This window comes from Rhipicephalus sanguineus, unplaced genomic scaffold, assembly GCF_013339695.2.
Source record: "Rhipicephalus sanguineus isolate Rsan-2018 unplaced genomic scaffold, BIME_Rsan_1.4 Seq525, whole genome shotgun sequence".
Taxonomy (NCBI): domain Eukaryota; kingdom Metazoa; phylum Arthropoda; class Arachnida; order Ixodida; family Ixodidae; genus Rhipicephalus; species Rhipicephalus sanguineus.
This window is the reverse complement of record NW_023615434.1, coordinates 2,326-25,840: the sequence shown is the minus strand read 5'-3', so window position 1 is coordinate 25,840 and position 23,515 is coordinate 2,326. Positions and strand designations below refer to the sequence as shown.

Here is a 23,515-nt window from a genome sequence, read left to right as displayed (position 1 = left end):
GGATCTTTGCGTTCGCTGACGTTCATACAGATCCATACAACTCGTACTCGTGGTTGAAGTTTCTGCTTGCGCACTACGCACCACTGTTTTATGTTTTGGTATGGACAAACTGTAAATCGTGTAAATAAAATGTTGCGTCATGTAGCTCGTACGCGGAAAGTCGCGCACTACTGTCGGGTTTCCAGCGTTCACTGCAACTAGAGTGCACTAGGACTCTACTGCAACGAACAGATGGTGTTAAGTTGCACTAACCAAGGGTAGTCAGAGCATTCGGCGCGAACGCAAACAAACGAAAGAAAAACAGGTTTCGTGATGTCGTTAAGAGGTTGTGCTACATAGATCTCAGTGGCGTCGCGTTCATAGTGTTCTTGTGTTACTCTCCTTGTGGTTAGTGTGTTGCACAGAATGACGACACCAGAAGCAAGGGGCGAGTTTGATGTGCGTGCACAGTATAAACATAGTCCTAGGACGCAAGAGTTTCGTAAACTCGAGTGGCAAGCCGAGCGGCAGGAGATTTTATCATTAATTTCGCGCTTGCGGTACGCATATTAAGGTAACCGATTATATTAAGCTAACGCGCAAAGTCATTAGCGTTGTTACACGTTTTCATAAAATGAGATTGTGGACTTATTGTGCATCAATCCGCAGTTCGTCTTCGTACATTCTCATAGCACATGCATGCAGCTGATGGAGCTTGCTGTGGTGTACTGGAATGCTGGAAGTGGCTGTAATTTGCGTACTGTACATGAGACTGCACAGCAGTTCAAAGTAAACCCCACAGCCCCTGCTAGATTCAAAGTTTGGTGCTCAGTACTATGCTGTGTGGCGTCCCCTTAGCACAAGCATCATCTCTTAAACCCGACAGTTTTATTATGGACCAATATGTCAAAACTGATGAGGTCAATGATTGCTCATTAGGCAGCAATTCAGCTAATGCTGGGTATGAAAAAACTTTCATCATTTAGCTTATGCATTTGTGAGCAACATGTACCCGTTTAAGTGGCCTATGCTAATGCCCCGCAAGTGAACTGCTTAAATTCAGCGTTGCTCTATCAGAGCAAGACAAATAACCCACAGTAACTTTTTTGAGAACTGTTTTAAAAAGTGTAGACTCCTGGCAGCCAAAATATGGTGGCACCATGCTCTATGATAAATTTTTTTTTTTTAAATTCGGCAGATTCCATGCCTTGTGGGAAGAGGTTTCATGCGAAGCAGTTAGCAAGTAGTTCTGTGATGCATTTTCAGCATTAAGCCAAACGTTATGAAGTGGATCAACGTGTTTTGTAAGAGTAGTATGCATAGTGGGCTTACCAGGCATGTCGACAACACTGGCATTTAAAATAAATGGTCTGACGTAACGTCAGCACTCACATTAGAGCACATACGTCGTAGTATTATCGAAACGAAGTGCACTATACGGTGCGGTTGATCTGAATGTAGCACGTAACTTTCGTTGGCATATTCCTCGGGTCAGCAATGCTTCATATAGCTTGCTGATTATAGGAATACAAAGGTAATGTTATTAGACTGCTATAAAAGCAGAGCCAACACTGGAACCACAGACGTTAACCTGACATGACGCCTGTATCGTAAGAGTACATATGTACTGTTCATTTAGATAAATTAGATAGCCAGCATCACATCACAATTGACATTGCACCGACATTATGCCTGCATAGGTTGTTCTTCCAAAGTAGTTTCTAGACCTGGCGTGGCTCTGGTAGAATACCTGACTGCCACGCAGAATGCTTGGGTTCGATTGCTGCTGAGATCCTAATTTTCATTCTTTACATTCGTCTGGTCAACGCTGCCGATGTCGGTTTTCTTAACGCTCTCACATCTAACCCTTTGTGCGAAAGCGGTACACGTACGTCCCACTTTTCCGTCTGCCACTTGCTTCGGCCGTTTCATCCGAAATACCTGTTGATGCAATTTCGAGATGGTGCCTTCATGAGACAGTGGGGCAGTGTTTCCCATTTTTTGAAAACACTCATGAGTCAGTGGGATGTATATGTCCCACTTTATTTCAATAAACTATTGGCTTGATTTTGATGAAATTTGTTTTATAATAGATTTCTTTGTAGCTTATATGAATATACCACAGCCAGTTTTATATGATCATGTCAAAAACACAGGCAAGCCCACAAAGGGTTAAATTACCAATGTCTGTTCTCACCTTCCTGAGTAGATACAAACTGTCAATCACTTATGGCACATACCCATACACCGTGGCCCATGGGAAACAGGTATGCCTGTGTCTGGAGGAAAGGGTTTGATGACATTTAGACAGGATTTTCACATTATTCATGTCATGACCAGACAGTCGTATTCGTCAAAGCCTCTTACCCTCCCATGCCAATTTTGGTCTACACCAAGTTAAGGAGGCGATCACGACAGCACCCAGACGTAGGCGGCTGATGATAGATAGATAAATAGATAGAAATGCTCAAAGTGCCTTGGGTTTGCTAAGAATGCTTTGCATTTAAAAAATAGTTCTGAATTTGTGAACATTAGGTACTATGAAGTTAGACAAGGTTGGGTTGTCACTGCCCATATGCATGTCATGCAAGCTCTGGCGGTACCTGTAAATATTAATCACGAGGGCATGTCTAATGCTGTTGTCACAAAGTCGCTGTTCATCACGATTATGCTTATATGGATCTATACTCGGGAACAACTTTCTGTGGCAATGAAGGGAAAGCTACAGAGCCACAATGCACGTATCCTACTGCTAATGAATGTAGTCCCACAATTGCGTCCGTATTTCTGTGCGAGATATATAAAATACTCCTTCATTTTCTACATGTAGCTTTTCGAGACGGAACGCAGCACACACAAGCGAGATATTTGTATTTCTTTTACTTTATACGTTGTCACTTTGCGTTTTTGCGTGCTCGAAAAAGTCGTGCCTTTTACCCGTACCTTAGACGCTAAGCAGCGTTTGCGTCGAAATGCAACGCTAGCCATCACTTTCCACGGCGTTACGAGACGCGCGCCAAACCGGACTACTTCGCGTAGCAGTACATGTGCAGACGCTCCGCCCCCGTAGCTTTCCCTTCATTGCCCAAAGAAAGCTGTTACATGGTCACTTTCAATTGCAACTGAGCGCAATCTGAATCCAGACAACTGTAGCCTATGCATCATGATTGAGCTCCTTGATTATGATCTTGCTGACATCTGTGATGCAATAATTATTCACATCTAATCAGCCATAATTATAAAAATATTTTCTTGAATAGGGAAGGGTTTATAATGCATATTTTACAACTTATTAGACAAATATGATAAGTCTGTTAGGCACTTTAACAACACCTGGTGCAGAGTACAGCCAAACTTGTCTCTAATCGTATGGTTTAACAGCAGCAATCATCACAATCAGCAATCTGATCTGGACGAGGCCCGATCAGGATCAAACAACTGTGCGACACTGGTGCAAGACTTGTTGATCTGGGGGCTTTTTTGCTTATTAAATAATGCACTGTAAAGTCCCAGCTAGAAACCATACAGCGGTACAGAAGGCAAATGCATTTAATTTGATAGCATGACACTTCTGTTTATTCAGCCCTCATACATACAGCAATTTCTTGAACATGCGAGAAATTCAGCAGGTGCACAACTGCTTCACTAAGTTTGGATTCATTTTATTTTCTACCTGTGAAGCCATCTGTTCCCACTTGTTTTATGTTGCATCATGCTCGCATATTCAACAGTCCGCTTCGTGGCAATTTGCACAGAGCCACTGACTGATGATGACACTGTCAGCAGTATGGCAGGCTGTGCAGGCTATAGTAATGACAGCAACATTGAAATGTTGCCAATAGTGCCTTGGACATTGTTCATTCAGACTGCTGTCAGATGTAGCTTCCATTTAATTTTGATCCTAACAGGAAACAGTATTTTTGGTCTAGCGATCTCAGAATAACAGTCCAATACATTACATAGTTCCTTCCGATAGCACACTTAAAACTGGTCAGAAGTTGCTTTGGGAATTTTTTTTCTCAAAACCAGTTCAATAAGAAAAAACAATCTTTATTTCACAACAGAGCTCTCACTACTAAACGCTTCCACAAAATGGGTAGCACTCAAGAGGGATCACACATTTCATATTCAACAAAGCTTATTTGGTAATGCTGTAAGCAGCTCATCAGCTAACGACAATAGTATGAAGCTGCACACAAAAGCAAGCCTATATTATATGTCGAGAAGCACTGGCTTTTTCAACTTTGCACACTTCCACGCAGAGTTGATGAGTTTCACAAATCCTGTGTCCTTTGGTTTTTCAAGACCACGGTGAAGACGTTCTTTCATCACTGAGACAAACTCTTTGTTGCTCAGCTGGCCGTCCACTGCAAACCAAACAAGATTATTTGAAGAGTGCTTGGACACTATTCACCCTGCATTGTCCAGCTAAATCAATTGCATTCATTTCATCAGACTCTAGCTGCCATATAATCATGCCATGAATACAACATCAAATTATTTAATCTCATGAAACACATGCAGTAAGAGTGGCATCGCAGTAGCTTCTGAAAAGTGACCGAATTTGTTTTAGTGACACTTCACACTAACATCACATCTTACTATCATTGATATAATTAGCATGAAAAATGCTTTAGTATTGTTACAGATAGTAGCCATTATACAGAACAACACACTCGTGCAAGTATCTGTTTCACTAAAACACAGAACTTTCGACCATAAACACTCATTTTATAGTTAATGTAGGTACGCTAGCATATAAGGCAACATGATGCTCTTACGGTTTTCATCGAACAGAGTGAAGATGACATCAATGACATAGTCCTCTCAGGTCCACATGGGCGACGGTTCTGGCCACATGTTTCAGGGTAGCTTAAAAAAAAAAAAGGAAAAGTCATAGCAACTTTTATTGAGCTCAATAAACACAGCACAAAAGAAAGAAACAGTATGTATCTAGACTTGTGCACATGACCATTAGCAGTCATACCGTTTATGGCACTGTGCCTTAGCGTACACATCTGAAGTCTTCAATGTTGCATCTTACTAAAGAAAGTGCTGTGTTGGGCATTCCGACTGTGCCAGTGAATACACCAAACAAAGAAGCCTCTGTAACAGCCCCGAGTGAAAGTGTCAACGCAAGCAAACTGGAAACGGGATACCTATACGCATTGCTATGCATTTTCAACTAAAATTGAAAACTCTAAAAATGACTTGCTGCATTTATTTTGCGACCTTTTCTTTCAACCAAGAAAGGTCAACATTTTAGGATGACCTAGGAGAGCAATCATGAAACTTGCATCAATGGGATATTGTAATATTAACAAATCCAAACAAGACAGAATTTATAAGAAGATGGAGCTTCAAAGTGATGAAATACTGAACAGGCAATGTCACTGGAGCCAGGAATCTTGCTGTCACTGGCTCCAGCGACATTCCCTGTTCAACGATTTTTAATCAGTATTAAATGCTACAACATTTAGGCAAGACCACAATTTCACAGAGTCTACTAATATGCGAGTTCATAAAGATAACATTTCTGTTTATCACATCAGTGCACACCAGTTCTGACGAAGACATGACAACTACTTGCTTCATCTTTTCACATCATGCATAGGCATAGCCAAAGGCACGTTGGGAGGGGCCTGTGAGAATGGAATGAACATAGCGCATTAAATAAGCTTAAATACTGCTTAAGCATATTCCCATTTCAATATTTGTGAACAATTAATAAATTCCTTCATCTGTCATGGACAGATCTGCTACACTGGCTATGGCCATGGCTACACCTAATGTTTACCCTCGGCTGCACCCCCATTTTTTTTCTTTCAGCGGAGATTACACATTCTACAGAAACTGGCTGCCTGTCATCAGTTTCTTTGAGTCAGGATTTATGACTTCATAAATCTCGTCATCTGTCAAGGTGTGGATGATGCTGCCACTCTAGCTCATCGTGGCTGCCCTTATGAAACAATGACAGGGCACTTGCTCTAGTTGCAGTACGAAATGTCTAAGTTTTTAAGTTTAAATGAGCTCTCCATAGATGGTATGTACAACAGACATGAGTTCCTTTGCTTCTTGAGAGGTGGAATGTGTGATAAAAGCATAAATCAAGCTTACAGAATACTCTAGAGCGCAGGGGTTGTGTAAGAATGAGGGCCTCCATTAAATTGGGAGTGACAGCGAAACGATTAAGAATATATGTCAAAGTTATGACTTTCAATTTCAATTGATTTATTTTTCATTGATACAAGAATTTGTACAAAAGACTCTTGGGCCAGTAGCCAAAGGCTAGTGTAGGCCCATAGTCGACATACATGTAGCAGCAGCTACAAGGTCCAGTGCTTATCTACTTCCCAGTGATATGGTTAATACGTAAACAAAAACCAAATAAAACTGTATATTGTACATAAAAGTAACATTTATGTAACATCTGTAAAGGCTTGTGTGCAAGTTTTTAGTGCATATCTATTCAACAGTAATAAAACATAAAACGGGAGAATCATGCACACAAATTAATCTTGTCTAGGACCTACAACGACACTACTTTAAACTAGTCTTGAGTTGTTTACGTTAGAGCAATGTAAAATGAAACTAAATGCTACACTATTATTATAATCCGCATACTATGCACCAGAGACTAAATGGGTGTCAAATTCTTCAATGCTAGGAACTGTCAGGTCTGGTAAAATTTCTCTGGACAACGTTCTGGCTGTAACGGAATTTTGGCAGTTTTACGAGATCTATTACAAATGCAGACATACCTTCATCAATGGAAGCTCCCGCAATGTGATAAATGTCAACGCAGTGTCCACTTCTGTGATGTTGCTTAGGAAGTGGAAGAACTGGAGGTAGTCTTCAAGACTGATACCCTGAAGCAAGCATGTACATAACATTAAACATAACATCAAACAAAAATTTTCACAGAAAGAAAGCTTTGCTGTTCAAAAATTTGCTTCGGTATGGGGATTGAGCCCAGGAACAATGCTCTTCCAGGACAGTTGCTGAGGCACCAGAAAAAATAAAAAATAAACAGAGCTCATAAAACTTGTAAACAAGCCTTACTGAAGTAGTATCAAAAGTATCAGCTGATGTATTCAAATTGAACATGAGGTAGTGGAGAAAAAAAAAAAAGAGTGCAAAATGTAAGAACATATGCACACTCCTCAAAAATCTTAGCATGATATTAATCGTATTTACTCGCATAATTTGCGCACCCTTACTTTTAGTCACGTTTATGGGGGGGAAAAAAGCCAGTTCCACAGCTGTGCAATCTAAGTAAACAGCAGAGCTGGCAAGCAAGTGCCACCAACTGGCAAATGCAGATTGAGTTCTTTCGTCCTTTTTCCTCTTCTTTCTTTCATGTTTCTTTATCTTTTTCTACATCTTCTTCTTTCTTTCTTTCCTTATTTCTTTCTAAATTGACCACTTTCCTCCTTTCCCAACTCCTAGCTCTCATCATCACTGCCCCTCACCCTCATTTCTGTTTCTCACCACTTGCTATGCTATATTGTACATGGTTATGCTATGGTTTACCCTCTCACCTCCTCCTTTACTTCCTCCTCACCCTTACATCAGTCTTTCATTCATCTTTCCTTATCTCTTCCTATACACCAATTTGATAAGAAGGCTGCCATTTTTTAAAGCACTTCACCGCTGCAGCACCGTCTAGTGTCTGCGATGTTTCACAGCCATGCCGGTGTGTGGGGTTCTGCGCAGTGTATGCAGCATATATGCTCAGTTCACAAGCTATTGCTGTTCTTCGCGGTACATGGGTAAAACAGCAACGCTTCACAAGTGTAAACCAGCTTATGCACAACACAACACCAGCTTATGCACAACAATCTCAAATATGGACATAACTGCAGAGATTAAGTTCCATGAGTGTCAACTCTAGAAAACTATGATTTCACCAACCTGCTAGGTCACAGTTAATTCTACACCTCTTATGAAAGGTGCAGCAATGTGCACCATATCTTAATGGAGTGCTGCCACTGTGCGTGCCTCATGGAGCAAGAATTCCTGAGGAGGTGAAACTGCGCTGGCTTGGGTGTCCTAATAAAGTCACAGAATTGGGCACAGCACTGACGCGCCCTGTTGTGAGAGTCCGCTAGCTGAGAGGGAAAACATGCGTTGCGGTCTCCGACGCTCGCCGGCTCAAAGCCATTCGATGCCTATTCGCCGTTTACGCCTTACGCGTAATGGGTGTTTTTTTTTTTTTGCTGGCTCCACATTTTTCGGTAAATTAATGGAAAAAATGCCTTCACGTACAGGAAAATTACCTGACTGAGATATCTTGTAGAACGCGAAATCTATCATTTTTGGTAACGTGAACTCGATAGGTTAGGTATCATTTTTAAGGCAAAGCCTTAGATGTCTCATCAAATGCAAAAAATGACCGTTGGCGTCGGCATCAACATGAGTGATGCAAAAAATCATACCATAATGACATCGCCACATGACGTTATTATGAGGTCACAGATCACCAAAATTTGTGATGTCATCATGGCGTCGTGATGATGTCGCATGACATCGTCACTTTGCATTGCCTCCGTGATCGGTGGTCCGATCACGGAGGCAGTGCAAAATCAGGTGAGGAGCAGAAAGCTTGTAATGCCTCCGATCCTGGAGACAGTGCAAAACTACGTTACATGCAAAAGCTTTTGCACAGGGGTAGGCAGGATAGACACATTGACTGAAGAAAAAGAAGATGGCTTTCGTCTTCAAGTTTTTTCAACGAATGAGGGGACTTACTCTCCGAGAAGTGCTTCTTGTAAACATAGTCACGAGGCGTGAGCTCTCGATCTTTCCTTGGTATGGCACGAGCCCACGCTTCCAACCTCACCGGGTCACTAGGAACTTTGAAGGTTATAATAATATCTGGGGTTTAACGTCCCAAAACCACGATATGATTATGAGAGATGTTGTAGTGAAGGGCTCTGGAAATTTTGGCCACCTGGGGTTCTCTAACATGCACCTAAATCTAAGCACACGGGCCTCTAGCATTTTGCCACCACTGAAAATGCGGCCGCCACGGCCGGGATTCAATCCCGTGACCTTCGGGTCTGCAATCGGGCACCATAACCACTAGACCATCGCGGTGGGTAGAAATCATGTTACTAACAAGCAGAAGTGGAATATCACATACCTCTGACTGGCTCTTGAACTTTTTTTTATACGTTTGATCATACGAGACTTCTTTTTGTCATTGAGGCCAGCGTAAGTCAACAGCAGGTCAGCAAAGTCCCATTCTCTGATCATACCTTGTTCATCAGGCTCTTTGCGCATAAACTGAAAGTTGGCGCAAAAAATTCAATGGGACACCTGCCAAAGCACGCCAGCCGAAGAATGCCATCCAAAGTTCAGAGGTAATAAGAAAACAAAGAACTTTTAGCAAAGTTAAATACCTACATTAATTTTGTTAAGAGCTCTTACGAGCATGCAAATTTGGATGGGATATACAATTGAAAAATGAGACAAAAGTCTGTATCACAAATGGCTAAAGAAAAAAACCTGGGAGTGTCAGTCTTTGGGCCTGTTGGTACATAGTGGCAGAAACAGCCTGTACAAGAGCACACAACATACAATAATACAACAAACTTCAGTTATTTCAACCGTTATAGGTCTGACAAAATCGGTATAATTATCTGGCATGTAAAATTATGCAAGATCCAGAAAATACACCAGAACACACCACTGATTTAGTGACCATTCTGCAAGAAATATACCCTATGCCTTCAATTCTGCTAGTTCAGAAAACAACCACACCAGCGAGCGTTCATGTTCAATAAATAGCAATTTATTTACTTATATATCATTCTTACCTCCCCAAGATGCCACATTATCCCTTCCTACGAAGGTCCTCAACAAGCTGTCCTCCATGTAGTCCATGACACGTTTTATATTCTGGATTTATCTAATCACTTTGCAACAATGGTAAACGGATGGTGGCTTATGTAACCACTACGCTAGTTGTTATAGTCCACATGCAATTTTCCAGAACATGTGCTGCACTTACTCCAGCTAGCATAACATATAAGATAAGTCGCTGTTTGAATGTGCTTTTGTAATCAAACTGAAAGCAATGTGTCGCCATGCTATGCCCATTTCTTTAAAGGGCCCCTCACCAGGTTTGACAATTTTGAGCTGACGAGCGCAATGCATACACTGGGCGTTCACGATCACGTCTGCCAAATTTGCAACGCTACGCGCCGCGGAAATCCGTCAAATTTCAAGGTGAACGCTGCTTGCCCTTCCTCTCGCAGGCGCGCGCTTTAGAGAATGAGGGGATGACGTACATGAGAAAATGGCCCTACGTAGATGGTAGTGCTGTGACGTCGCTCCTATACGTAGACGACTGTGCTCTGACGTCGCCAACAGTAGCACCTGACACTGCGATAATTATTTGACACGAGATGTGTAGTTTGTAATTTGTTGCTTGAATAGATTAACAAAACTGAGAGAAATAATGAGACACACAAAGGGAATGTGTGCGTCTTTTTCATTTTTTTTTCGTGAATTGCAGCGAGATGCGGGGCTAATGTGCCTCCATTTTCCATGCGTTCGTGTCCCCGCGGTTAGCGCATCGAGCAGACGCCAGCCCTGGAAACCAAAGTAATGTTCTGGCGCGTTCGATCACTCATTATGCTCATTTATTCTACCGCGTCCAAGTAAACGTTAATGCGCCACTGGCTCATGATACGGCCACTCTCGTGCCCGTATAAATGTCTAAACTTTCATGCCCGTCCAGCAGAAACAGGCAGTACACCACAGAGAACGCCGACAAAACGCCCACGGCCGCTACATAAAAAAAAAGGTAGCGGCCGTGCAACGCCGCTCGCGTGCTCGGGCTGGCTCGGGCACGTCATACGCACGCGACCATGCATGCGCATGACGTGTTCATGCGTATGTGTCAAGTGAAGAGGGCAGGGAAGGGATTTGGCTTGCTAAGGCTACACGGGGCGAGTGGCAAGGGTTTGAAACTCGCCTCCTCGCATCATGGTTTCGCGCCGCTACAAATTATTGTTTTTCTCAGCCGGTAGTAACCGATTTGAAAAATTCTTGCGGCATACTGCTCTTAATTCGGCACACAACAGCTTCCAGCTCTAACAAAAATTTGCTATGTGGCCTCGTGAGGGGCCCTTTAAGGTTATTAGAATACAGGGGCATACACATTTTCCTAAAATCCTCAAAAAAGCTATTTTGAGCCTACCTCTATTCTTGCTCACTTTTTGCAGAAGAATAGCATTTTATGGTCCTCATCATTCAGTATAATATTTAGTGGTGAAGTTCCTTGTCTGGTTTAAACAAAATGCAAAGTTGCCTTGAATCATGGGAAAATTGGTGGCTCCAAAGGCGGCACTGTCAGAAAGTTGTGTCGCCGCCTGCTGGCAGCTGCAGAAAAACAACCGTTCTGGGACGGTTTCCCGCGTGTTGATATCTTATAAAATATACAGCAGCCCTCCCAGAATGGCTGCTTTCTACAGCTGCTTGCAGGCAGTGAAACAAGTTTATGTTAGTGTTGTTTTGTCAGCAGCTAGTTTCTACCATTGTGGGAACGCTCGACTCTATTGTATCCTGATATCTTGTTCTTCTTCGCATGGCTCTTGCTTCTCCCAAATGCAGCTTCCCAATGGCGCTTGCTGTGCCGAGGTCAGAGGGCCCTGCAGAGGGTCGTGCAACAAGTTTCTCTTGCACTCAGGTACAAGAGAAACTTGTCCTCTTTGGCTTGGGAACAAATTATCCATGGTCAATGCCACCTGCCCAACAGAGCATCCCAGGGGCCCTGTGGACACTTTGCTGTTCCCTCAAAAGCGCCTCCATTCAAGAGACTTCACCCGCATTTGACGACATGGCATTTGTTTCTGACAGGGGAAAACATTACTTGCTCAGTATCCCGATATTGTAAGTTGAACTTCCATGCGACATTAGCTGCGTAATGCACCTAGCTGGCATACTGTACAGAAAGTGCTCTAAATGCCTATTTTGTTTATTACACTAGCGTGCAGTGTGTCCTTTGTTCCTAGAGCACTTGAGACCTCACAAATTATAAACAAAGACAATTGTGCATTTTTAGATGCGAAGCATCTCTTGCTCGGGGGTATGTCCCGCGTCCTGGTAGTCCGCACTCACACTACGCATGCGCAACTCTCCTCTTTCCCTCTCTCCAACAGCTGCGCGTTACTCTCTCCACTTCTCTACCAGCACCTGCTTGCGCTTCTCCTGCGTTCTCACTTCTGCTCTCGCGGCGCATGCGCTACTCTCTCCTCCTCGAGTCTCCTCTCCTTCAAGTGGTAGAGCGCTGCGCACGTTCAGTCCAGTGCTTGCTTCGGTTGACTCCTCTGAAATGCGGGCTCGACATTGCAAAATTCTCTCCTGCGCAGCGCCGCGATGAGCGCCAGTGCATGCGCGTCCCTTCCCCCTCTCTCTCCTCTCCTACGCTACCTCCCTCTCGTGCGCCTGTCGACCGCGTTCCCCGCTCGCCCTGTAAGAATTAACGGCCAGGCTAGAAGGAAGACACGATGCGCGTAGTGTTCCTCTTCCCGTTCCACGACGCGAGGTTGGTAGCTTGCCTGAGGTCGGTAGCATGCCCAACAACGTCAACGGAACGTGATCGTGCAAGTGCTCCGGCTTCGCATCGCCTCATGGTCCCCTTTAGCGGAAGATGGTGTAATTTTTTCCCCCTTAAAAACCAAGCAAATAAATACATCAAGTGTTACACTGACGAATCGATAAAATGCGATCTTTCTGCACAGTTTAAGCATGAACAGAATAATGGTAAGTCACTTTTTTCGTGTGTGTGTGTGTGTGTGTGATTCAAATTGAAGTATGCATGTCGAGCATGAACAGAATAACGTAAGTCACCTTTTTTTGTGTGTGTGTGTGATTCAAATTGAAGTATGCATGTCCCTGTATACAGTTTCTGTTGGCTTCCATGGTTGTCATCTTAAGATGGCGACGATGCTGGTGTAACGCGGGTGTCATGAAGTATGCCGACGCCGGAACCACGACGATAACGAAATGGCGGCAGAAACGCACCAGCACGCACACAGCAGTAACAATCTTCAGCAACTCAATGAAGACGCCTTACTGAATGCGTACACGTGGCACGTGTAAAAGAAGAAAAAAGAACAGGCCACGTCAGCCGATTAGACGGAGCCAGAAGCTGGAACGGAGAAGACGCGTTGGCCTAGTCGGACGTCAACGTTCGGGAGGCCAACATCTGTCGGAGGGACCTGGTCGAGCGTCAACGCCCGAGGGACCTCGAGAACGACACGTCTTCTGCCCCGGCGCCCAGCGGACGCAGAGCCTGCGACATCCCGCCGGGTCCTTCTCGTCCAAGAATGTCAACGCTGCGCGACTGCTTCATCGAGCCCCAACTCATGAGTGCGCCATTTGTTTGAACTGATTAGATTATAAAGACGCCTCACGGATTCACTGTGCTTGCTGTGCTTTTTTATCTCGTGCGTGTGCATTTTTATTTCAATATATATGTTTGTGTGCCGTGCCAGTTGCATCCTCTTCCTTGCAGCCCTAGCGAGCGTCTCTGACATCACTCTATAAGCCTGCTCCCCGAACCTACTACCGTTACAGCTGGTTAGGCTGGCTTTGATGGTAGGCTATTCTGTCCCGGGACCTTGTGAACAAACATTTTTGCTGCACACAATTGGTTGGGACTTGCATGTATTTTTCCCATTTGTAACCTAAGCACGAGCCTTGAACAAATGCATGTGGCAAAAAATATTTTTTCATTTATCAAATAGGCCCTAAAGTACTCGGCCCAAAATATGGTTTCATTTTCGTATTGAACTGCATTTAACGGGAGGGCCAGAGCAATTTTAAAACTAATCATTTTTGGGGAAAGAACATGCATGTTAGAATCTGGTAAATACTGTAATAATTCACTGTAAGCTATTCTTCTTGTTTTAAAATCTCCCTGGGGCAGCCCGAAAAAAGGCATTTTCAGCTGCAGGTAACATGCGCCTAGGCACTGACTGTACCCTAGATGCTGCCAGACAATTCCGCTGTTGAGTCACCCCTGCGGTCATTGTTGGCATCAGGTGTGTGCTGCCAAGCTTTATCCTGCGAAGGCAAATTTCAGGGTTGAACTGCAGAAGTCTGGTCTCATACAAGTATATGGGCTGGTCAGGACTATGTGTACTATGTGTAAGACCACTGTACTATGTGTACTATGTGTAAGACCATTCATATCCTTTAAAGGCTCTTTGTTCCATGGTTGTAACACAGTCCTAAATGCTGGTATGCATTTTTTGACAATATCTTTGTCGGTTTCCCTTGTTCCATGCTTTCAGTTCCGTCACCAAACTCGCAGTCACACCGACTATCGTTACAATCAGTTGAATTTATTGCCATATGGTGTTCCCTGCACATAATGCCTTGCTGAGAGACCTGCAATAGGCAGTGCTTTAGCAATTCCTTGTCGCAATGTGTTGATCGTTCAGCAATCTTTGTGACACCACAAAACATGAGCAAGGAGGCATAAATCACAATCAGTAGTAGAAAAAAAAAATAATCTTGAACATATATGATATCACAGGATGCAGTAATCTTGATACTTGATATGTTATGTAAATATGACAATAACAAGTGAAGTGTGCAAAGTGATTATCTGCCTATGCAGTAGATACTCTACGAGGGTGGTCCGATAAGTACTTAGCCTCACCGCGAGAGTGCAACACTATTGCATGAGACATATATACTGACGTTCTCTTAGAGGGACACCTGCAAAGGTCCAGTCAAATCGGGCTCGCGGTTTTGTTTTGGCTGCTTGAGGAAGCAGGTGATTTTCGTGTGTCCGTTAAAAATGGAAAAAGAGCAATATCGGTCAGTGATTCGATTCTTGTTTTTGGAAGGGAAATCGCGCAGCGAAATCAAAGAGCAACTGGATGCCGTCTGTGGTGAGTCTTCTCCTTCGATGGCAACCGCCAAAAATTGGTTCAACGAGTTTAAACGTGGTCGCATGTCGGTTTTTGATGAGCCTCGCCCAGGGGCCCCGCGAACGGCTACCACGGTCGATAACGTGGCAAAAATGCACGACCTCGTATTGGCAGACTGCTGACTGAAGGTGCGCGAGATAGCTGAGACAGGGCATCTCTCAAAAGACCGCGTGGGTCGTATCCTGCATGAAATTTTGGGCATGAGAAAGCTGTAGGCGCGATGGGTGCCGCGTTTGCTCACTCCGGACAACAAGCGCGTCCGTGAAACCACTTCAGAGCAGTGTTTGAAGCTGTTTAAGCGTAATCCGAAGGAGTTCCTGCGCCGTTTTGTGACCGTCGACGAAACATGGATCCACTGGTACACACCAGAGACCAAAGAACAGTCGAAACAGTGGACTGCACCCAGAGAACTTGCTCCGAACAAGGCGAAGACTGTCGCATCGGCAGGAAAGGTGATGGCCACCATTTTCTGGGATTCTCAAGGACATTCTCGAGAAGGCAAAACGGTGACAGGACCCTACTACGCCGAATTACTGGGCCGATTCGACGCCAAATTGCGAGAAATATGGGCACATTTAGTGAAGAAAAGGGTGCTCTTCCACCATGACAACGTGCCAGCTCACACCTGCGCCGTCGCCACGACCAAGTTGGTCGAACTGGGCTACGAAGTGGTGCCCCATCTAGCGTATTCTCCAGATTTGGCCCCGAGTGATTTCTTCTTGTTTCCCAACTTGAAAAAGTCACTCGCCGGACAAAAATTTGAGTCGAATGAAGAAGTTATTGCCGCCACAGAAGCCTACTTTGCAGCTCAGGAGAAAACGTATTTTTCTGACGGGATCAAGAAGTTGGAGGATCGCTGGGTCAAGTATAGAGTTGAAAGGGGACTATGTTGAGAAATAAATCGACACCATTCCAAAGTTTTCGTTTTTCTTTTGAAGGCTAAATACTTATCGGACCGCCCTCGTATGCTTATTGCTAGAGCTGTGCGAATAGCAAAATTTTGGGTGCGAAGCGAATTCGAATAATAAAGATTGAGTGTGAATCAAATCGAATAATTTCGAATAATTTTCGAATATTTCTCAAGCATTTTTCGAATAATTCGAAGTGAAATTACAGAAAAAGTTGCAGAGAATCCCCAAGTATGTTCTTGTGAGATCGCAACATGATAGTGTTTCTTTTCGCTAGGTTGATGAAGCGCTGGTGGGGTCACATTTCATAGTTGTCTTTCTTATCAAGAGTGAGGCAATGTAGAGGCCGAATTGTATTTATGTACATGATTTGGTGCAACCAAAGTGTTGCCGACAACACTTTACACGTGATAGGCAGAGATGCCATTTCCTCAGCCTCTCCTCCTCTTTCAACTGCTGTGGAAGGCCAATTGATGTGGCGGACAAGGGTGTGCTCCCTTCAAGTCCGGAGTTCCAAATCTGCCTCGTAGACGTCGATATATAGGAACATCTAAAATTTTGGATGCTAAAAAGCTTCGGCGTCCGATTTTTCGGACTTCCTGCCCAAATTTTAGGTCCAAAACAGCATTAATTGAGCCCCCAACTATGCCACATCATTCATCTCCATATTGGAACCAGCGTTTTCTTGAGTTAATACATTTGCGACCGTAGCGCAACTTGAAAGGCAGCTTTGCCGCAATACGGGGGTGTGATGAGGTGAAGCATATTGAAAATCTAGGGACCACTTCCAAACGGACGTTGACTGTCTCTTGGCTAAGTTCGACCGTAACGGACCTTGAAAGGTAGCTTCGCCGCAATACGGGGGTGTGAGGAGGTGAAGCATATTGAAAATCTAGGGACCACTTTCAATCGGACGTTGTCTCTTGGCAAAGTTCGGCCGTAACGGAGCTTGAAAGGCAGCTTTGCCGCAATACGAGAGTGTAATGAGGTGAAGCATATTGAAAATCTGAAGGTGTCACTTTCAACCGGACGTTGACTGCATTTGTCTTTGGGAAGTTCGAATAGTTCGAATAGTAAAATTTCTGTGCGAATCGAATCGAATAGCAAACACTATTCGAAAAATATTCGAAATTTCGAATATTCGCACACCCCTACTTATTGCATATAAGCATTTTTATGACCAGTGCAATTATAGTAGAAGGTTGTGCTGCTCAGCAGTAGTGCCGCCAGGGTAGGCAGGGCGAAAGTCCAACGTGCACAGAAAGCACCAAGGTGGTGCAGCAACAGAAGCGTGTTTTATTTTCTGTATAGTAGAAACATTCTGCATGTTTCACGCAAAAATGTGGCACAGGAGAGCAATATCAAATCACTACAGCAAGTGCCTTTCATCATCAAATGATCAGCCTGTATTACTTGCAGCGAAGCACTATCGTGCAAGTGTCAAGGCATGCCACCTACTGCCTATCTCCATTAATGCAGCAACAGTGCTAACACTTATAAATCACGTGGCTGATCTGTATGCCACAAAAAATAAATGGTTGACATAAATAGATGACAGTACAGCAGCAAGACGTATACGAGGCCATGTTTACCTGAGGGAAAGGAAGTTTTCATCATGACCTAGAATGACAGAATGTAGAGAAAACAACCTACAAAGTTCCATGTACTTGCCTCAAGAGTAGGATCTCGGTCTGCACTGCCGTTGAAAGTTCAGAAACTTTTCCACTGTGAGCTTTTTATCAAGCTTGGGCCAAAGAAGTAGTTGCACAGAGCGCTGCTTACTCCCCTGTAGATGCTGCCTGTTGTCTGGTGGTCTCTATGCCGCATGCCAAAGCTGGTTTGGTGCCTGATTATCGTCTGCACCTGCATTCCAGTACAACAGAAGCGTTATGCATGCTCTGGACATCTAGCAACTACACAGCATCAGAAATGTCATGTAACAGCAAATACTATGCAAAGTAATGAACAGTAATCTTTGACAATCCATATAGCGTCATCATCATCACTTCTGTAATCATTCTAGCGAATGGGCAATGAAAGTGTAAAAAACACCAAACTGTGCATCCAAGTACTGCATCATGCTCACTGGCCTGAGTGTGAGCGGTCTGCTATTATCAGCTGCCTACCACTTACAGTTTTTGTGAAATATCCAGTTTTCAGCTTAATGTCCAAAGTCACATGGCACTTAATGCTTAAACTGATTGTATTAAACAGTGGGCTGCTTCGGTTTTTACAGCGAGAGCTGTTATGATCACAACAATGACCATTTTTGGCACCGTAGTAGTTCGCCACCCGCTGCCAGTGTCCGTAACCGCTATCGTGCAAATAAGGAAAAAAAAAAAACGAAATAAGAAAAAATATCCAGGATGGAACGGGGCTCGAACCTGGGCCTCTGTGGGGCCCAGTATTCTACCTCGGAGCCATGCCGGTGCTTGAAACTGCGTTGCAAAAAGCCCTATACAGGCTTCATTTCGGGAAGGAACCACATTAACATATGTAATATAGCGTGGTAGAAGAGTAAAATAACAACCAGGCGTCACACGACGCAAATTCTGTAACCACACCTCACACAATGCGAATTGTGCACCGAGTGGGTTGTTGAATGCTTCCAACCCATTACAAAGGTCTCTGCCATAATTCTTTCTCGTCATCAGGCACAGCATCCACAAAGCCAGCATCCAAACGCCTTACAGGTGTTTAGCGGGTACCATGGTTCTCCGCAGAATGACGAAAAATGGCATAGTGGCTGCTTCCCTACTTCACAAAAATTATGATGATTTATAGCGTAGTGCACTTGTATTGGTTGCCAAGGAAGCCCATAAGGCCCCCATGAACCATTTCCTCAGGGTCTGAATAAAGTTCTTTCCCTCTCTCTTTCTCAAGTTAACGTATGTTATATAGCGTGGTGGGAGAGTGAAATAGTGACCGGGTGTCACACAATGCGAATTACGTAACTAGTGGGTCGTTTTAAGCTTCCAACCCATTACAAAGGACTCAGCCATAATTCTTCATCATAATCAGCGCGTCGCATCAACAAAGTGCACGTAATGTCTTACAGACGTGTAGCTGGTACCTCGCTTCTCCTCTCCGAATGACGAATAGTAGTGTAGTGGGTGTTTCCCAATTTCACAAAAATTATGATTTATGGCGTAGTGGGTACATTGCTAGCGTACTTGTATTAGTAGCCCCAAGAGTTTACAACGGGCTCTAGAAATGCCGCTCTTCCCGCTTTCGCTCTGACAGTGCTGCGCTTTCCGCAGGCCTGGCGTTTTTTGGTGTTCATGCAGTCAGAGGGTAGCATGAGATTTCCTTTCCAACAGGAAACGTCTGGTGTCACGGTTACGAGGGGCAAAAGTTTTTAGCAAGTGTTGGGCATACCAAGGCTACCAAGGCACAGAAAATCCAACAGTCAACAGCCGGCACCATCATTTTCTCCAAGTTATCTGCTTCATGATCTGTGTGTAATCTGGCTGCATTGCTGTTTGAGTTTGTCTCATTTCCCTGAGCAATGGCTGAACTGCTCTCAGCTTACGATGCTATTGATGAAAAAGAAAATGAAGTGGAGTAGTAGATAACTGAATTGTTTTAACTTCAGTCATATAGACAGGATTTACATAGTGAACTACAAGGCAACCATTCCAAATAAGCATGCAAACTTCAGTTTGTACCCCAATGATTAAGATTTCTGGAGGACAAAGTTTATATGACAATGCAAGAAAAACACAATTGAATGTTTGAAATGTCATACAGCACAAAACCACCAAACTGAAGTAGACTGCCAAAGCAAGCACGAAACCTCTGCTCCAAGAGTTTACGAGCAGATGACGCAAAAAAGGTCTTCTGGTTTCTGCAAGAGCAAAAGCTTCGGGACAGCTTGGAAAGCCTGCGGGCTGCTGAATGACTAACACGTTCTGGCAGTGCTTGAGCTGGTGGGCGGCGCTTCTAGCACTGTCCGAGAAAAACTAACACCTGGCAAGCATTGGGGCAGCCATCTGGCTGCCTGAGTGCATAATCAAAGAGGCTCAGTGATACTATAATGAACTTGTTGCTTGTGTAAAATGAAAGCTTTGCAGCGTAAAAAGCTTTAAAAATGTGAGAAAAGGAAAAATTGTGCTTTGCACACACTATGGCCTCCACTTGTTTGATTTTCCAGGGTCGTCCACCCCACCAAGCACAAATATACCTTAAGGGGGTATGGTGGGGTAAATTGGTCATCCTGGTTTCAGCTTTATATCTCAACAACTGTTCCATATTTTGTTGTGAAATTTTGCGTGCTGAATAAGGCTGCTATTGGCCTTAACTTGGTGTAATTTTTTCTCTACAGCCTTTCTTACTTTTTTTGTATCCAAGTGGCATATTTTAGGCTGGGGTGTTAAATGTACCTTTTTTCACAAACAAAAAACAGTATGACCGTGACATTTTGCCCACTAATTCCACATGAGATGGTGGCATTAATCACTAGCCAAAAAAATATGTTCCTAAATCTATCTCATAAAAAACATATTGCCGTCACTTATGTACCGTAAGAGACTTTCCAAGTAATTTTTTTTTTCGTAGTTATAACTCACACAGTTTTTAAAGTATTAGGGTCAGACTATTTGGAAGGGATTTCAGTGTAATCGAAGAAAATTTCATCATAATCAGTCAGACAGATTTTCAAAAAGGCACCAAAGTTCGAAAATTAAAAAAAAAGTTAATATGAGAAAAACATGCTTTTATGTTTAAAAACAAGTGTGGAAAGTTCAACCAATGACTAAGCTACAAAAGCATCCCTGGTAGGAAAATCTGCAATCAAAACTTTGAAAATGGCATAAATGAATATATGAACTGAACTAGCTATATTTATTATTAAAAGATACACAAAGAAACAGTGATGGAAAACAACATGTAAACAAACCCTCGCATCCGTTAGGAGGAGGAATTCTCAGCTCCATTTTTAAATGGTTCCTGCCTGCTCGCCACTGCACGGTTTTGCTCCTCATAGTGCGTATTATTTTTCAGTAATGAAATAAAAATAATTAATTTTTTCGTTGATTTACCATACCATCCCCCTTAAGTATTTACGCAACCCATACAGGAACGTGGATTCTGCATCTGATGACGAAATTTATTTCACACCTAAAGGCCATGCTGATGTTATGCACATAGGCACTGTTGCAGTTACACTCTCCAACTCAGTCTGTCATTTTCACAGTTCAATGAGTGCATTCCTTACCCTAGCTAATAATCTTGCCATCAAATTAGGTTGATGAAACAGTGCCTATAGCAATTATAAAAAAACGCATGCACAGTGGTAACAATTAAACAATATCATGGTAACACTGGCACACTCCTTACACATCTGCTATAGAAAAAGAAAAGGATGCACTCCGACATGAAGCTGCTGTCCAGTCCAGCTAGCAATGGCATCCTTAAACACAAGTCTTGCACGATTACTGCCTTAAATGGTATCTCTGGACATCTTTAAATGATACATATATTAACAGTGATAAAAGAACGGGGCACTGGCACAACATTTATTTCATTTTGTTTTCTGCCTTGGCAAAAATTCTGTGCTGCTTCATGCCAACGTGCAAGTGTGGCTTTGACCAACTAGCCAGTATAGTGGTTGATTGTTAATAACAGTGGTATGTGTGGTGTATTTTCCATACATGCACAGGTGCATGCATGCACGCACGTGCACACGCGCGCGCGCACCACACACACCAAATTCAAGGAGTAATGCTGGATTGAGTCCATGCGGCATTACTTTGCACACCTACGACGGCGTTGGTTGTAACCAAAAAAAAAGCTCACTGAATGATGGGAACCAAACAATGCAATGCTGCTACAAAAACCGAGCAGAAAATTGAACTAGCAGTAAGCACAGAATCATTAACATTGTTGGAATAAAAATGGGTCAACACATATACAATATTATGGGACATTCACAGAATGAGAATGCTCTATTATCACAGTACAAGCACCTTATGGCAGCTGCTAGCAGAAGCAATTGCCTTGCGACTTCTGCGAGCAGCCGCTACAAGGTGGTTGCTGCTGCAAGGCTATTATAGAAGGCATGGAGAGCACTCAAAAGAAACAGATGCCACATGCATGCAACAGCCATTGTGCTGGACTACTCCGAGTACTGCCACCTAGAAGGCCTAATCTGTATGGTTTTATAAGCTGATGTTTATCATTTGTGTTATCGTGCCTGTCTATCTTTACTTCATGCTCTTGGTAAAAGGTTAGGTAAAAATCTGTTTAAATTAACAGGAACAAGAAAAAGACAGCACAGTGGCTACCTTTTCAAACTCATCGTAGTCTACGTTGCCATCTCCATTGAGGTCAAACATCCGAAATGCAATCTCAAACTGACGTTTTGATGCTGAAAATAAACAAGTTTGCAGAAGTAAAAATTTTATACTTGCAGTATTTCCACCACGTGCTCAGCAGAATGAAACGCACATTAAGAACAGCCTATGTTAGTTTGTTCAACCATTGTTAACACGTCAGAAAATTTGCACCACTTACAATCAAAGCAGTAGTTATCTTCACTATAATATTGATAAAAAAAAAAAGAGACAAAGGCGTCAAAAGAAAATGAAAAAAAAAAAACGCAGTCTAGTTTTCTATGCAACTGAACGAGGTCAAATTAACACATGTCAAGCATCGTTCACACTAAACAAATACTATAAAGTTCTATTTTTTTCTTAATGACCCAGAGTGGTTTGTTTCCACGCTGACGTTGCTCCAACAAAGTAATAATTACTAGGAATGTGCAAATAGCAAGTTGATCAAATAATTTCAAATCGAATTTGAAATTATTCATCATTATATATCACATATTATAAATTTTTGATATAATATGTTATATAAATATGTGAAATGAGCATATTTGTCATGACCCAACTAACCTGCACAATATTTTTTTTAAATTGAAACAAGGCATGTGCAAATGTCATTCTTTTTGGTTCAAAGGGAAGTGGAAGCAACTCTGAATAGTAGCAGGATTTGCATTTCAGTAGAATGCAAGTGATAACCTGTAAAATATCTTATGTTTTAAAATTTACCATACTTAGAGCATATAAGCCGGTATAACGAGCTTTTAAACTTGAAAAATAATGAATCAATGTGAGGGTAATAAGTTCATTTAACCTCGAAGTGAGGCTTCACAGCAGTGTGGATTTTCCCTGGATATGTGTATTCACGGTACAGCACCCCTCCACTGCAGTGAAACCACCTTTACAGGGGTTTCATGCAGTTTATACATGTCTATTCGTTCATTTCGAATTTTTCGGAATTTAGAATAATTGGGGAAAACATCATTATGGCCGTTGACATAAAGCGTGCCTTCAATAACATCAGTCACGAAGCAATACTTCAAGGTCTGGAGGAAGCTAACTGTGGAGAGCGAATGTTCCAATATGTCAAAAGTTTCCTTATTCACAGGACTGCAATAATCAAACTAGGGGATTACGAATCCGAAGCCATTCGACCTCCAAACAAAGAACACCGCAAGGGGCGGTCATCTCACCCACACTTTTCAACGTTGCCATGATAGGCCTTGCAAGAAAACTCAAAGGCATTGCCGGCCTACAACATGCGATATATGCAGACGATATCACAGTATGGACAACTACAGGCAGCCTACCAGAGAAAGAAGATAGATTACAACAGGCAGCTAGAACCATA

The 23,515-nt window shown here is 43.0% G+C and overlaps 1 protein-coding gene across 1 annotated transcript; it reads right to left on the bottom strand.

Moving 5' to 3' along the window:
• Window positions 1–4,169: 4,169 nt before the first annotated feature.
• On the bottom strand, window positions 4,170–22,268 carry LOC119377638 (calcium uptake protein 1 homolog, mitochondrial-like; the record flags this gene model as incomplete). Its single annotated transcript, XM_037647017.2, is given in 11 exon segments — window positions 4,170–4,346; window positions 4,761–4,806; window positions 4,808–4,851; window positions 6,741–6,773; window positions 6,776–6,848; window positions 9,034–9,041; window positions 9,132–9,267; window positions 15,734–15,761; window positions 17,539–17,587; window positions 17,590–17,704; window positions 22,126–22,268. Coding segments are annotated over 11 exon segments (830 nt in total), but the record flags the coding sequence as incomplete, so codon positions are not given.
• Window positions 22,269–23,515: the final 1,247 nt, after the last annotated feature.